Source organism: Hesperophylax consimilis, chromosome 13 (genome assembly GCF_061612785.1).
Source record: "Hesperophylax consimilis isolate HC1 chromosome 13, BYU_Hcon_1.0, whole genome shotgun sequence".
Classification (NCBI taxonomy): domain Eukaryota; kingdom Metazoa; phylum Arthropoda; class Insecta; order Trichoptera; family Limnephilidae; genus Hesperophylax; species Hesperophylax consimilis.
The window spans coordinates 34522242-34539941 of record NC_142848.1 but is presented as its reverse complement, the minus strand read 5'-3'; the positions used below and the strand labels follow the sequence as shown (position 1 = coordinate 34539941).

At 35.8% G+C, this 17700-nt stretch overlaps 2 protein-coding genes across 2 annotated transcripts in view; both read right to left on the bottom strand.

Moving 5' to 3' along the window:
* Positions 1-6698, bottom strand: part of LOC149418885 (integrin alpha-PS3-like) — a 45934-nt gene extending 39236 nt beyond the window's left edge. Inside the window, exons 1-2 of the mRNA XM_089638434.1 lie at positions 6681-6698; positions 5873-5998 (exon numbers count right to left, since the gene is read on the bottom strand). Coding sequence (XP_089494560.1) covers positions 5873-5998; positions 6681-6698 — 144 coding nt within the window. The remainder of the gene's footprint in view (positions 1-5872; positions 5999-6680) is intronic.
* A 5499-nt stretch (positions 6699-12197) lies between these two features.
* On the bottom strand, positions 12198-16691 carry LOC149418884 (uncharacterized). The gene is made up of 3 exons (XM_089638698.1): positions 16640-16691; positions 14398-14655; positions 12198-12356 (listed from the first exon to the last, which is right to left on the bottom strand). Exons 1-2 carry the CDS (start codon positions 16655-16657, stop codon positions 14413-14415), a joined length of 261 nt encoding a protein of 86 aa, XP_089494824.1. The 5' UTR covers positions 16658-16691; the 3' UTR covers positions 12198-12356; positions 14398-14412.
* Positions 16692-17700: the final 1009 nt, after the last annotated feature.

Below are 17700 nucleotides of genomic sequence, written 5' to 3'. Positions count from 1 at the left end.
ATTAACGGAAAAGTGTGCGATCTATAGGATTATTTAAAGTTTGACATGCGGTTAATAAAAAAAATATATTATATACGGGTTTAGCATGCAGTCTTATGAAATATTTAGGGTTTAGCGTGCAGTGTAAGGAAACAAACAGTATTGCTGAACTGAACGGAAAAAATTGAAAAAAGTTGAAAGTGGCAGATTTGCTTCAATTAAGCGTAATTTGTGTTCTGTCTAATAAATGGCCAGAGGAAGTGGACGTATAGTTTACATTTATATTTATTTTATTTTATTCATTTTACGACCCTAAGGCTTGTACGAGAAATGTATAAGAATAGGAAGTATAGTTTTGACATGGTGAATAATTTAGAACACGAGAAAGAAATAATAAAAAATAAACAATAGACAAAAAAACATACACGAAATAAAAATACAAGAAATATATTTTTTAAATACATTGTTTAGATATGTTTACCAAGAGAAAACCAAAGGTTTAAGAATAGGATGTGATCCACAATATTAAAAAAAGTTATCATAAAAAATGTCAATGCCAGTATTGATTTCCCATAATGTGAAACCGCTGTATCGGAGAATTAGCAATGTAGCTACGCTTGTGCATACTGCGGTAGAATAAAGTATTGTGTCGTGTTGTTCTTGTGGGCATGTGTAAGTTTATAAGTTGCAAAAGTTTGTTGCAAAGTATCTCAAATTTATCTGGCCAAATGCTGTTTTTGCGAAAGCGATAAGTTAAAGATTATGTCCTTTGGATTTGATGATCACGATAAAAAATATATATACTTACAGAGGTTTGTCAACTTTTCCCCATCTTAACCGAAGGGAATATCCAAAATACGAATGACCATTGGTTGTTGCAGCTGGGGAAAACACCTGTCTCGCTTTCTCATTAAAACTAAACGAATTCACCTTTCTTATAACGATAACTAATGTCACTAGAATCACATAATTATATTTAATAAACAAAACCATTTTATCACTAATTATATCGAACTCGTTTCTAGTCACAACTGCATGACTAACAGAGAATTAATACTAAAGTTATATATTGTGGGTACGTTGTACAGATTGTGTCTATCTATATCTATCTAAAAGAGCAAAAGATATGCCACTATGGATTCAATTGCATTGCAAAACGTAGTCTAGAAAGTATTATTATTATTAAAATCGATATTTGATTTAATGGCCACTGTGGAGTCCAGAGGTGGGGAGTTCATATCCCGGCGAGTAGGTAACAAAATTTTATTTTATTAATATATTGTGTCATTTACTTTTAAATATTTCGTATTGTAATTTGTTGTAGGTTCGATTGGAAGTTACTCCGTGTATATCGAGATATCGCCCAGGTGAAAGACCATAATTCAGAATCGAAAAAAAGCCATTATTTTGCGGACACTATCATAATTAACTATCGTCCAATTACATTACTAAATTCACTATCTATGACTATGACGGCCGGCATAGTCCAGTGGTAACGCATTGGACTGCCATTCCGAAGGTCGCGGGTTCGAACCCGGCGTGCGCAAATAAATTTTATTTGATTAATTTGTGCTAATTCACAATTAATTAATTAAAAATAATATATAGTATATTTGCGGCACGTTCCAGAGTGGAAGATACTACCAGTATCGCCCTGGTGTAAGACCACCATTCAGAATTGAAACGTTGCTCCAAATGGCTTTAGTCGTGTTTAGTGACTAGATCTGAATAGCCAGGTACTTCCCCACCTTCCTCTTTCCCTTCCCCACTTACCTTCAGCCTCACAACATCCCCCAATTGGGGATGCCATAGTCTCACTGGCTCCAGACGGGAGCAGTTGGGACTCTTGTGAGGTATTCACTATAAAAAAAAAATTAAAAAAATAACTTTATACCAACCGGCCAATACCAATACCAATAATAAATTTGACGGCCGGCGTGGTCTAGTGGTATACGCTTTTGACTACAGATCCGAAGGTCGCGGGTTCGAACCCGGCGTGCGCAAATAAATTTTATTTGATTAATTTGTGTTATTTCACAATTAATTAATTTAAAAATAATATATAGTATATTTGCGGCACGTTCCAGAGTGGAAGATACTCTCAGTATCGCCCTGGTGTAAGACCACCATTCAGAATTGAAACGTTGCTTGAAATGGCTTTAGCCGTGTTTGGTGACCAGATCTGAATAGCCAGGTACTTCCCCACCTTCCTCTTCCCCATCTCCCTCCCCTCCCCAATACCCTCAGCCTCACATCATACCCCAATTGGGGATGCCATAGTCTCACTGGCTCCAGACGGGAGCAGTTGGGACTCTTGTGCGGTAATACTGTAAAAAAAAAAAAAAAAAAAATACCATGTTTCTAAAATATTCATTCACATTCTAAAATGTCAACATATTTCACATTCCTTGATCTAATAAGTAGTCTATGTTTTTTATGTAATTTCGAAGCCTCATATGCTCTACATAATGTATCACTCGTGCGATTGTGGAATATTTCAAACGGCACTCCTACTCTGGTAAAATGATCTCATCACCATCTATATCCGTTTATTACCAGAACTGTGGTGGTATTAGGACCAAAACCCAGGAGCTACTAATTAATGTATTATCGAATAACTACGACGTTATAGTTCTAGTTGAAACATGGCTTGTAGCAAGTGTAAATACGGCTGAATTCGTAGATTCGCGTTACACGGTGTTCCGACGTGATAGGGACCGTACACTTACTGGTAAAATGGACGGAGGCGGTGTGTTGGTAGCAGTGCGCAAGGAACTTGCATCTTCCCGGCTCGATGACTGGGAAAGTGGTCAAATCGAACAAATCTTTGTTTCTATTCCGGTAAGGTCTTTCAATCTCATCATATGTGCAGTATACATACCTCCTGCCTCACAACCTACGGTCTATGATACGTTCTCCAAAAAACTGGAATCTGTATATTCATCACAACCAAATAATACTTTTTGTGTACTAGGAGATATGAATCTACCAACTCTGACTTGGTCACTTTTCGAAGACAGCAGTCAAGGTCTCGCCTCCTCAAATACGGCTGCATCGAAAACTTTGCTTCAAGCAATGTCATTGATGAACTTACTCCTATATAACTGTATACCTAACCATAATGAAAAATACTTAGACCTCGTATTCTACAGTCGCGAAACAAATGTTACACGTAGCAACGACCCTCTCCTCTCAGAGGATAGACACCACCCAGCCCTTGAATTTGATATATCCTTCGTAATTCAACCAAAAATCAAAAAAAAACCAGCGTAGGCGCAATTTCAGGAAAGCTAATTATGCTCAGATTAATGATGAAATTGATTGTATTGATTGGTTATCTGAAATCGCAAATTTATCAGCCAAAAAAGCAGTAGATCGACTCTGTTTAAAAATAAACAATGTAATTGATAAGCTTATTCCAGTATTGGTACGACGAAATGACAAATTTCCCATATGGTTTACTCCAGAACTTATTAGGTTATCAAGGAAAAAAGATAAAGTCTGGCTCAAATGAAAGATTGACATTCCTAAACGTCAAACGGTTTCGTAAAAATTAAAGTGCGAATGAATTTACGATGTTTAATTGAGATATTATCTTTAATGTACATTAGCTTTCCGGGCGTAGGAACTTTTATATTAAGAAGGAAGTTTATTTTAATTAGGTATTTTGCCATAACTAACAACTTTTGTTTATCAGAGCTGGAACGGAATCAATTGATAGCGTCTTAGATAAATTAATTTAGTCTATGGATCGTATATACGATTTTTTTCAATTCTAAAAGCTTCGTTAATTAATCTAATATTATTAATAAGCTTATTTCATTATTTGCATAACGAACGAAATTATTCAAAAAGTTGTATTTATAGACAGTTTATCTGACACCTTGAAGGCTGCGCTAAAAGCAGCGGCTTTTGTGTACCGACTGTCGGAATTATATGTTGACCGTGCTCGCAAATACCGCTAAATGACCATAGATGACGGATTTCATCAATGTCGTCTTGATTATCGATCTACCGAGCTAGATAACCTGGTGAAATTGATACAATACTAAAAAAATCTTGAAACGGATTGTCAATTATATTGGCATGTTTGGGGTCTAGGAATCGAAATGTCTTTTTAAATTGGTGACAACAGTTTCCTCTCGAATCGGCATAGGTCACACTTCTTGGGATTATGTTTTCAGTGGTTTTATTTATCCAAGTATTGTTTACAAATTCTCTTTTTATGGAGTTTATTTTATTTATATTGCCTCTGCAAATTTATATACACATGGGGACTGACAGTCACATTGTACAAACGGTTTTTAGTAAAAAAAATACGATAAGTACCGTTGCTAAGCAAATACACAACATAAAAAACCCGAAGATAACAATTTCGCAAAATTATATTGGGTACACGAGTTAATCAAAAAAATAAATAAGTCTAAATATAGTGTATGAAAGTGAGATTACGAACACAGTGTGCAATATAGTTGAGAATGATGCACACTTGGAGAAGGTGGATGAGTTTGTGTATTTAGGAAGTATGTTTACGAGAGATGGGAAGGCTGACAGAGATATTGAAAAATGGGTAAATGCAGGTAACTCCACGCGATTTGCGCTGGCAAAAAATATGTACAAAGAAGCCAAGCTAACAGTCCACAATGAAGTGATGGTACCTACCCTGATGTGTGGCAAGAAATTGGCATAGGAAGGATGAAAGTAGACTGAATGCCGTAAAAACGATATTTGTTTATAGTAGATAATGTATTCATATTTTATGTATTTTCTTCCGACCTATTATTTGTGCTGTGATAAATACTTTGTAATCAAATATTACGCCTTTGTTACATCTTTGCATTACAATTGATTTTGTTTAAATGTGCCTGTGTTCTAAATTTATAATGTAAATGATTTATTTAAACATGCCTATCTAATACCTTTGTATTGCTATAGATTTATTTTAAATGGCTATGTTATTTCTTTGTATTGAAATTGATTTATTTCAATATGCCTTTGTATTGCAATTGATTTATTTTAAATGGCTATGTTACATATTATTTGTATTGTAATTGATTTATTTCAATATGCCTTTGTATTGCAATGGATTTATTTTAAATGGCTATGTAAATGATATATTGAAAATGGTAATGTTCTATCTTTGAATTGTAATTGATTTATTTAAAATGGCAATGTTATATATTTGTATTGTAATTGATTTATTTAAAATGGCTTGTTATATCTGTTAAAATATGCCCGTGTTACATCTTTGTACCGAACTGCATGTTTGAAATGTCTCTATGTTATGTCGTTGTATTGTAATTGAATTGTTTAAGTTTGAACATGAGTATGTTTGAGGATGAGTACGTTAAGTTAAATATGTCTTTAATGTAGGTAACTGTAACGTATTGATGTTAACAGGTTATAGAATACTGGGCCCTCAATCTCCAGTATTCTATCGAGGATAGGGATCTGGTATTATCTCTATTAAAAGTCGTAGATTCTGATATACGGAGGTTGTTTTAATCGTAATATAATATACTGACAATACAAGAAACAAGTAGCCTAAAGGCCGTCTAGCGAGAGAATGACTTCGCGCCAGCCGACGATGTCATACAAGGCCTGTAGTAGCGTTCGGTTATCTTCGGTAGAACCCGAAGCTACCCGAGCGCAAACACCAAACACTACACCTTCCCTCCTTCAATTCTGAAGCTACTTACAAACCAACATAAATATTTCACATATATATAAATCACAATATAGATATTCATTTATATTACATTTGGTTTTAACAATGATTCTTAAAGATAGACAACTTAGACATTTAAAATATTAAGCACAAAACACGATTAAATCATCAATTGAAGTTATTACATTTGCTAACAAATAATCCTAAGACTAACAACCGCGGTGCCTGGGTCAAGTTGCCCCGTTTCCTCTGGAAGATGTGGGTGTCTCGCGTCTTGGCCGCAATCTCCCCGACCATGGTCTCTGTTGCCGGGCCTGTGTCTGCTCCGACACCACCTCCTCTGCCGCCAACCTGAAATCAGGAGGAAAACCAGTGAATCCACGCAATAAGGTTGAAGTCTCTAACTCATGAGGCTCATTCCTCGAAATTTCAGACGCGGGATGCTGTGCACTATTGCCATCTTCCTTCCGGCTCTCTGAAACTTCCCTCATTTGATCGACATGTCTCTTCCATGTCACATCTGTGTTCCCTATCTTAATAATATAAACTTTTTTACCTAGCTTCCTAGAGACTACTCCCTTAGCCCAAACTACTTTATTATCCTGACGATAATCTTTTGTTAAACACTTTTGTCCAACTTTAAAAACCCTGGTTTTAACCCCTTTGTAAAACTTAACCTGATCAGATTGAGCTTTAGAAATGTTAACTTTTGCTTGCTTGACTTTTTCCGAAAACTCATCACCATTTTTCACTGGAATTAAATTGTCGAAAGTAGAACGCAGCCTCCTTCCTAATAACAGTACCGCTGGTTCAATACCTGTCGAGCAATGCAAAGAATTTCTATAGTCCATTAAAAAATTTAATAACTTGACATTAAAATTTAGTGGGAATTTACCGTTTACTAACAGTTTCTTGAGGAACGTTTTCGAAGTTTTAACAGCGTTTTCCGCCAATCCGTTTGACTGGGGGTGTTTCACAGGAGAAATCATAAGTTTAATATTGTTCTCCTTTAAGAACCCTCTAAATTCCTCACTTGTAAAAACTGAGCCATTGTCAGACACAATTAAGTCAGGGTTGCCAAAATTAGAAAAAATTTTCCTCAATTCCAAAATCGTATGAGTTGAATCTGCCTTCTGTACTTCAATACAGTCCAACCATTTGGAGAATGAGTCACACACCACAAGGAACATCTTCCCCGCTAAAGGCCCACAGTAATCTACGTGTACCCTACTCCAAGCTTTACCTGGATTTGGCCAAACCGTCAATTGACTTTTCGGTGGTGACTGTTTTGACAACGCACAATCTGAACATGATTGAACGACTTCCACCAAGTCTTTGTTCAGAGCTGTCCACCAAAAATATGCTCTAGCTATTCCCTTCATTTTAACAATACCAAGATGTGACCTGTGTAATAAATCTAACACTTGCTTTTGGAGAGAAAAAGGTATAACTATTCTGTGTTGCAAAAACAAACAATCTCCTACGATAGAAAGTTCGTTCCTTTTTAGCCAATATTTCCATATACTGCTATCACGATTTACTCGTTTGGGCCAGCCCTGCCGCAAATACCTAAATACCAGCTGTAATTCGCTGTCCGCTGCGGTGGCTACCACAACTGCTTGAAAATTTACATGCTCACAATTTTCAATAAAACAGATTTTGTCCTTGATTGATGAAACCGAATTATTCATCACAGGAACTATCTTCAGATTAAAAATCTCCATAAAATCCCTACCCACTATCAATTCCGTGCCATTAACCACAACAGTAAATAATAAATTATTTTTAAGATTATTGTATTCTACGGTAAAACAGGCACTGCCTACAAGATTAAGTGGTTTGCCATCGTATCCTGATAAAGTACGCTTATCTGGTGACAATGTTACATTTCTAAAATAACGATTGAAAATAAAATCCGGCATGACCGACATGTTTGCCCCTGAATCAATCATAGCAGCACATTTCACTTCGTTAATTACCACATTAGCCCTAAACGGATTAATGTATGAAATACTATTATTCTGGGATTGTTCAAAAATCGGATTTACCTTGTTATTCCTACAAAATTTCTTCAAATGCCCTACCTTGTGACAATTAAAACATTTTGCGTTCTTGAATTTACAATATTTTTCTACATGATATTCACCGCAAATCGTACATTTTTTATTCCTCGGTTCGGGGCTCTTTGAACGAGATAACCTTGAAAAACCTTGAGTTTCTCCCAAACGTGACGAATGTCTCCCGGGCGAATTTGAACGATTCGAAATGGCGTTCACATCCGAATTCTCTGCGGAAAATTCAGATTTAATTTCCGGAACCAGATTGTCTAACGCTGAAACCGTTATTGCTAACTCTTCCATCTTGTTAAATGTTAATTTAGTTCCCTCTAGAAAAATTTTCTCCTTAGCCCGGCCTGGTAAAATACCGATTGCAAAGGCCTCCGCTAAGCTTTCTGGCAAGCGCGTTCCAAATTCGCAAAAAGAAGATAAACCCCTTAGACGGACCGCGAAATCTCTAACCGATTCCCCATGCGATTGCTTGGCTTGATAAAATTTTTCTCGTTCCTTGAATACCGATCGCGGTCTGGAACAATGTTTCTCAATTAATTCTATTAACTGATCGAATGCTACGTCTGTAACTTTAGCAGGGAAACATAAGTTGATCAAAAGACTTAATGTCTCCGCTTCCAGAAGATTCAGCAAATAAGCGCGTTTCTGTGAAGCATCTAACTTAGTCGTTTTAATGTCATCACGAATTAGAAGGAACTGTTCTAACCTCAAGCGGAATAGACTCCAATCTCCATTAACGTGGGAGAACCTGGAAATTCCGCCCGATTCCATGATTGCAACGACAAAAACCAAAAAAAAAAAAAAAAAAAAAACCCACCCGGCAACAATAACACCTTCCAGAAAACAAACAAGAAACAAGACAACCTGACTCCAGGAACCAGCGCCGATGCAGTCCAGCGCCCAGCCGCTTCCTGGAATTCCAAGTCTTCTTTTTCTGTGAAACTTGTCTGGTCTTTGTTACCCAGGGCCACCGATCTGGTCTTGTTACCCAGGACCACGTGGTTATTTATTCTTCGCTGGATTCTTCGTCTGGTCTTTGTTACCCAGAACCACGAAATTATTGATTCTTCGCTGGATTCTTGGTCTGGTCTTTGTTACCCAGAGCCACGTTATTTACTTCCAATTGTCCTTATTATGCCCAGTTTATCTCCATTTATTGTCACCTTGACAATAAAATCCTGGAGATTTTTTTTCGCAAGTCACTGGTGTGAAATAATCCGACTTGCCGGCAATCCGAAAAACTGTTTCCGTATACTCCTTTTTAAGCTGCGCCACTGTAACGTATTGATGTTAACAGGTTATAGAATACTGGGCCCTCAATCTCCAGTATTCTATCGAGGATAGGGATCTGGTATTATCTCTATTAAAAGTCGTAGATTCTGATATACGGAGGTTGTTTTAATCGTAATATAATATACTGACAATACAAGAAACAAGTAGCCTAAAGGCCGTCTAGCGAGAGAATGACTTCGCGCCAGCCGACGATGTCATACAAGGCCTGTAGTAGCGTTCGGTTATCTTCGGTAGAACCCGAAGCTACCCGAGCGCAAACACCAAACACTACAGTAACCTTTATATTTTAGTGACTTTATTGAAGCATTATTGTCTATGGGTACTTCAACAACAATTATTATTCTTCAACCTCTATTTTCTACATATCATTATACGAGTATCGTAATTTTAACCTAGCTACTCGAGCGATCGGTGTAATTTAAATACATTTATCATATTATTTGAATAATATGATCGTATAACCAATTATATAATACGATAAAATTGGAAGGCGGGTTTGGGCATCGCCACCCCAGGAACCATTAATTGGATAACCAAAACCTCTGCCATAGGTCCCCTAAGTGGATCCAAGTGGTGATCAGGTAAAGTGTGTTCAGGGTGTGCCTGCCCACCAGCTGCATGGCGGGCCAGATCGGGGAGGCTGGTTTGGGGAGACCCTTTCACCCATCCAACTGGTCTCTCGACCCATCGCCTTGCGCCGCAGCGATTTAGTCATAATTTATTAAATTAATCTGCTGAAAAACTGCTTTGGCAGTTTAGGGGGTTTTGCAATGAAGAATTATAATACGTAAGAGTATATATTTTTATGGTAAATCTAGCTGTTGACAAATTATTGTCAACAATTTTTCGTCGGCCGTTGAGCTTTGACGTCATCTAGCTGTTATTTCGGCTAACGGATATTTATATTTCAATGAAGTGAAATGACGTTACTGCAAACAGAAATAAAAAAATCTGTTTTAGCTTTGTAATAACTCAAACCACAATAAGGTTAAATAGGTAACCTCCCCAACCTAACCTAATCTAACCTCTCTACAACCGCCATATGTTATCGAACCTGTGTCAATTTCAATATATTATTACCTATAATTTTTATTAAACTGCTATTATTTTTTTCCTTCCATAATCTGCTAATGTTCTTTTTTTGTCACTTTAGTTCGTGTTTTTTGTTGTTGTTGTTTTTTTAATCTATCAACGTCAATAACCGGATTTTCCCGAGATTTCAATAATATTTTTTTAAAGTGAAACATCTTTTGGCGCGCCTAGGTGGTGAAACCAATCAAGGAAGTTTTGGTGAAACCGACTAGTCATTCGGCCAGCCTCATGACTCGTCATATCTTTCCACCCGGTCGCCAAAACTCTGTGCGGTATATTTGCTTCTATTTTCACTGAAATTGGCAATCGGAAACTACGCGGTTAGGCTAAATGGAATATTTTTTTATTTAAAATTTGTATCCAAGGCACTTGAAGAACACAGAAATATTGTTACTGCTTAGTTGACAAATTTCTGGTTTGTTGTTTTAACGCATTGTGAATTTTGTCGTCGTTTTCCTCGTCGCCCAGCACCAATGAAGCGTTTGGCTGAGCGTCCAAACGTTCTAATAAACTTTCCGTGAAAACAGAGCCCATTTTTTCAATTTCTAACATAATGGAAGCCAATTCACAATATGACATTTCTTTTGTCCCACCTGCGTTAAAACAACGAACGGAAATTGGTCAAATAAGCAGTAACAATAATTCCACGTTCTTTAGGTGTGTATCGCTCCATTGTCTGTTGTCAACTAATTCTCTATCAGGTCTACAACATAAATGTAAAAGCACAATGACATTTGACGCCATTTCCAATAATTAATACACATTCACATTATGACATTACAATTTCCCCACCTTGAATATATGTTTTGAAGTTTATGATTTATTTATTAATGTTACATGATGACAATAAAAGTTCCGTTAATGGTGGATAGCAGTTTGTCAACGGGTTCTTATTAACATGCTACTCTTTATTTTTTTTAAATTTAAAATCATGGACACAAGATACTTAAAGTAAATAAAATAAAATATAAACAAAAAAGCTACAATCAGAAAAAATAAAAATCTACAGAGAGCAATAGATCAGTACATAAATTCTTTTTCACATTTTTTTACTCTTTTCAGAATGCATCAAGACATAAACAAAACATAAAGTTTCAATTAGGGAGGCGGTTTTGAGTACCGCAGCCCCGGGAACCATTTATCGGATAACCAACACCTCTGCCATAGGTCATCCCAAATGGTTCGCTACGTCTCGTGATTTATCAGGGGTGCCCGGATTCATCGGGTGAGGTGTGTTCAGGATACGCCTCCCCACCAGCTGCGTAGCGTGCCAGATCGGTAGAGGAAGGTTTGGGGAGACCCTTTGACCTCTCCAACTGGTCCCTCGACCCATCAACTTGCGTCACAGTGTAAGGGATATATTCATATGTTCGTCACTCCTGGACACAATGATCAAAGGAAAAAAGACCTTAAACACAGCATCCCAAGCGATGAGACAGACTGTCTGAAGTTAATGTAAAATAAAAACAACAATATTACCAATTTGTGAATTAATTTCAAATTTATATTGGAGGTGATGTTTAGCATTACCATAATATGCGATATTATCACCATTAAACAAACGGTCGTCCGTACTTTTATATAAAAAACTTGTTTTCTTTGGTTTTTGCCGACTGATGTCTTATGATTAAGGTTTTTTATTATTATTATATTATTGAAATCAAAATTTAAAAAGCCAGTAAATTATTCAGCGTATGCAAATCCTTACAACTAAACAATGGAATATTTTATTGTAAATAATAATCACTTGATTTTAACCACTTATAATAATAATAATAGTGGTTGAATAAGTGATTATAATTTTTAATGAAATTAGTGCTACAAAATAAGTTAAAATAAGAGGAAGTTTGAAGGATTGAATGTTTTTGATTATGCTATTTCGTCCTAAGAATTGAAATGTTGCTTGAAATGACGTCAGCCGCTTTTGGTGACCAGATCTTAATAGCCAGGTACTTCCTAATCTTTCTCTTCTACTTCACTTTCCTCCCCCTATTCTCCTCAGTCTCACACCCTGGTAGGACATGATATACCTATTACCACTGGCATTTTAAATAAACGATATAACAATAAAACACAAAATTATTAATTTTCGTTTTTATTTAACACTAAACATTATATCACTATTCATTATTCTAGCATAAAAAAATAAACATTCGCACAATTTCAATTAAAATTCACACAAAACTTCGCAGAAATGCAATTGCCACGTAGTTCGTAGTGGCGGCCTTGGGGATGCTCTGCAGAGGGAAACTGATCTGTAATAAAAGAAAAATTAAAAATATTAGTATACAAATTATAATACACTATTTGACACAAATTTACACATCTTAACCATCTATCAGAAAGCTGATAAATAAGTACAAACATAGAAAAACTATAAATATTCTCGGATGTGAGCTCTGGTATAAAAATTATACGTTTTTCCACTAAAGAGGATAACCGATAGAATTTTATTATAGACATGTCCTTGTGCCTGAAGTGAGTTTAATTATTTTTCCTACAAGGTATGTACTTCAAGTATAATTGATCAAACGTGTTTTTATCGAAATTCTTACTTGAACAAATAATCAATTTAATTATTGAAGACAATATTAGCGTAAGTAAGTTTACAATGTGCGTCCCGCTAAAACTCAGAAACGAGTCTTGGTACGATCTAGGGAGTTATATGCCTTCACCCCCCATCCATAAAGAAGGTTCCCGTTTTTCGAAGTTTCGCCCTCTAGAAATTTCTAGAACAGTCCAGAACATTCGAGAGTATTCTAGAGCATTCTACAACATAACAAAACAGAACAGTCCGGGAACATCCCAGATTAATTTAAAACGGGATTACAGGCCGTTTCCTGATAAACTTTTAATAAATTCGCAATCGTGATAATACATTGGTATCTCCAATCTAATCCAAATAGTATAAAACAAAGTCACTATCCTCGTCTGTCTGTTTGTGCGCTCAGTTCTTCTAAAATATGCGACGGCGTTCGATAGGGTTTTCACTTCATTTAGAGAATTTCTTCTGGAAGTTTTATGTATACTCGTATATAATACATGGATTTTATATTTATTGAAAGTAGAGAAAAGTTGAGTAAAAAGTCTTAAATATAAATAACTTACAGTCGTGGATATCGCTCTGAAAAAACATATTTTAAGAATTCGTCGGAATCAACCCCAAAGTATTTTTGCTATTGGATGTCTGCAGTAAAACAATACTTACAGTATGCGAACACGGTGATAAACCTTTGATTTTACCTGTTTTGAATTTGTAAATCAAAATCTAGTTATTTGTTTACAGACTATTATCATACAGACAGCATGTAACAATATAAATGAAAAAAATATAATGGTAGGTACCTACAAACTAACTGTGTATACTTGAATATAAAGCATTGACAAAATTGCACAAAAAAACATACAGCAGTAAGATAATATCTCAATATGCTTTTGATGGAATATACAATCATACCGTTTTTCTAGTTGCATTGTAGACCCGATGAAACTCCGAATTCTAAAAGGTTTGATAGCCAAAGTCATCGAACGAACGATTATCAATCGCACAGCAAAACGATAATTCTCTTGCGTCAGTCATTATTGTCTATGCGCGTATTTATTTATGCATTTATTTATGTTCTCCATAAAACATTATACACCAATATATTACGGAGAAGATTACAAATTTGAGGTACATGTAAGTATGAAATTCTCATGAGGGCAGTTTTATAATTTTGTGACATGCCTCAAAAGATAATATATGTAGTGACGTTGAAAATATCGACGGTCAATGCGATTAATTTTCGTTGATTGGCGCGTTCAAATAGGCAGTAATAAGCATAGACTAATTACAATACATCGATGGGCAGAAGTCATATTATTACTTAATCAAAATTTCAATAATTTTCCCGTCAATGGAAATCGCTCTAATTGATTCTGTAAAGCCAATTAGCAACTATTATCAATCGCATCAATGACATAAATTGACGAAACTTTAAAAAATTATCGATTTAGATCGTCTCCGGGGCGCTTATCACTCGGCGATTGGTGTCAATATATACATTTACCATATTATTTAATTATTACCATTACTCAAAATATTAATATGGAAACATATAAAACTGCCTAGTGCGTTTTAGAGCCGATGAATCCATCTAGATTTCACCGTTGATCCCATATTTTTAGGTTCTATAGAGTTGGCGCATTATGAGAAGCGCTCAAAACGTTTATGCAACTTGGCATAATACGCCAAAAATCGCTCAAGTGGATATTACAAGAGAGATATTACTGTTGGGTAGATATACAGACACTCACCTGTTAGTAGAATTTCTAGCCGTCGTAACCTCCGTATCCATACCCTCCATAGTCCCCGTAGCCCCCATAGCCCCCATAGCCCCCGTAGCCCCCGTAGCCCCCGTAGCCTCCGTAGCCCCCGTAGCCCCCGTAGCCTCCGTAGCCCCTATTGTAGCCTCCGTAGCCGACCCCGAAACCGACGCCAATTCCGATGCCGCCAAAGCCAAATGGCTTAGGGGCGGCCAGGCAGGTGACCAACACCAAGGACATCAAAAATAACTGTAAACATAATAATTAATTTAATTCATATTTATCGTTTACAAAAAAAACTAATTATTAATCTCACTAGGACTAAGCCTACATCGAGGATAGCAATATTTTTAACAAACATAAAAAATTATGATCATTATGAATAATCATCTGGTCAAATTATTCGTTTTACTGTTAAAGACGGGACTGGAGGCGTATAATGAATGAATTGACAAATTTCATAACAAACTATCAGTAAAGTACGAACATGTTATGAGGACGTCAGAATACGTGTTCTTAAAAATAATAATATTTTCGTATCTCGTCCATTATACTTATTCGAACAAGGCCACCTGCGTGAACGCGTGTTCAGGTATATTCCGAATGACTAATATTTTATCAGGAAATGGTCATGCAGTCACATTTTTAACAGTATCTTGATGAAAAAGCAGTAATAATTTTTCTCCATATACCATACTTTCAGCTTCGCCCTGGTGAAAGATCATCATTCAGAATCGAAATATTGCTTGAAATGGCTTAGGTCATGTTCGGTGACCAGATCTGAATACCCAGGTACTTCTCCACCTTCCATTTTCAATGATGAAGTAAATAGGTATCTGATATATTACAAAAATGTTAATGACGACTTATAGTGCATTATTGCTATTGTTACTAACTTTAGTAGCAAGCTTAAAGATTTTCATTTCCTGGAAAAGTCGTTTTATTCGTCTTTAACAAGAGGTTCGTCTTGATCATTATTATTACTTTAACGAATTATGAATGTCATACATTGAATACACCGTTTTCCACGCTGGGGTGGTTTTTCATGATACTATTGATGATCTAAGAAAAAATCCTAATTAAATTTTTAAATAAAAAAATTGCAATAAATATTGTCTAGCTTAATCGTAACTTATTTTTGCGATTAAAGCCATCCACACATTGGAAATCTTAAATAGAACAGTTGACACTAATGAAAAAATATATGTTCATTTTTTTAAAGTTTTCATCAATCATCTCAAAGTTTTGCGGTATGAACAAGGAACACGATGTACACACAAATTTATCACGTTTTTAATAAAATAAATTATTAGCATTATATTTAAATTCAAGTTGCACTTCTTATTTAATAATAATCAGTTCAATTATATATCTTTGGTTTGTTGTATTTAATTAATTTGTATTTATTTATTTTTAAAAAGTCCAAACATTCCCGGATTACGAATAACCTGACAATGTTTGAAATTCTCCTACTACCAGCACAGTAAGCGGAAAATTTTGCTTGTGTTGTGATGAAGGACTTAGCCAGACGAGGAATTGAATACACCACGCCTGGGTGGGACCCAAATGCGATGTCAACTCTGCTTACGAACATACCTAACAAATCACTAGATCCTTCAATCAAAAATACATCCAACAAGCAAAAACGAAGACAACTTTTGGAAAAAGAAATTTCATTTACTACGCCATAAAACTTTATAACAAATTACCACTCCTCTACAAAAAACAAATAAATGTCAAAATATTTAAAACGTCCATAAAAAATGTATCTAGGACACAGGAGACAGGGAGACAGGGAGACAGGGAGACAGGGAGAAAGGGGAGACAGGGAGACAGGGAGACAGGGAGACAGGGAGACAGGGAGACAGGGAGACAGGGAGACAGGGAGACAGGGAGACAGGGAGACAGGGAGACAGGGAGACAGGGAGACAGGGAGACAAGGACACAGGGAGATAGGGAGACAGGGAGACAGAGATAAGACTTTGAAACCAAACACAGACTGATTGAAGTGAGATAAATAATTAGATTACATTATAATTAAAATTTAATAAAATAAAATAAAAAAATACTGGAAATGTAAAACGTCTTCTCTAGCACGGGAAATCCCAGTGGGAAATACATTATGTAATACAATTATGTTTAAAAATAAATAAACCATGGACCGGTCATTTACAAATCCTTTTTATATTGTTTGTCACAGAAATAAATAAATAAAATAAAACTAAATTCTTACTTGAAAGAAAGCCTTCATATTAGGTATAAGTGTGTCCTTGCACTGAATTGAACTGAACTGTGTAGGAAAGTCTAAGGTGTGTAGCCCTTTTATACCTGCGACAATAACACTATTTGGGAGACAGGATCGACCGGTCTCCAACCTTCAGATTTACCAAAAACCCTGCGTCGCGGCCGTTTCTCTGATGACATTATCATGGAGAATAATTATCATAATATATTTATGATAAGCCACGAGCGAAAAATTGTCAACAATGTACTTTTCCTGTTTACGAAATCGTATAAAAATAAATTTACATTTGTTAAACTAAAATTATACTCGTTAAGTGTTAAGTGTTACCTACCTATCATTGCTATACCGGTAGAACAAACACAGTATCTCTTAACTGTCGGAGGTATGCCAAAGACTGGCAAAGCGAGTTGATTATCGACAAAAATATTGATGCTAATAATACATGCATTACATACGACGGCAACTACCTTTTAAAAACCTACCCTTTTTATAAGTAACTGAAATGCTTGATGTAAATTGTGGTAGTTATGATAAAATATATTGAATATTTTTTCTCATCCTTGTCCTAAATTAATCCATTTTTTTCTTGCACATTTCATCGTTTTTATTTTAAATTATTAGCAAAATATGTCACCCTACATGTTTACTACTTTGTTGAAATAGGTTTCTTCAGCTTTGTAGGTACCCATAATTCATGCAACAATTTTGTTCTTTCAATATACATATTACTTCGTATTATTTTGCATAATTATTATCCTCGACACAGGCTAGTCCTAGTGAGGTTTATAACTAAAATGTTAACGGTGATACCGCATGTAAAAAACAATAAATAAACACCCTGGGCATTACTTGTAAGCTGTCACTACCCTGAGATCGCTGAAAATTTTGCTAAGCGGGGTCTCCTGCGACCGTTTCCACAAACAATACGTCAAAAATTACATCAAACATTTTTGTTTCCGTCCACAATCCGTCTCCTCCCTTTGTTGAAACATTGGGGGCGCGGTGGGCGTAGCCACAGACATTTCGTCATTATTTTATAGATGTCTGAT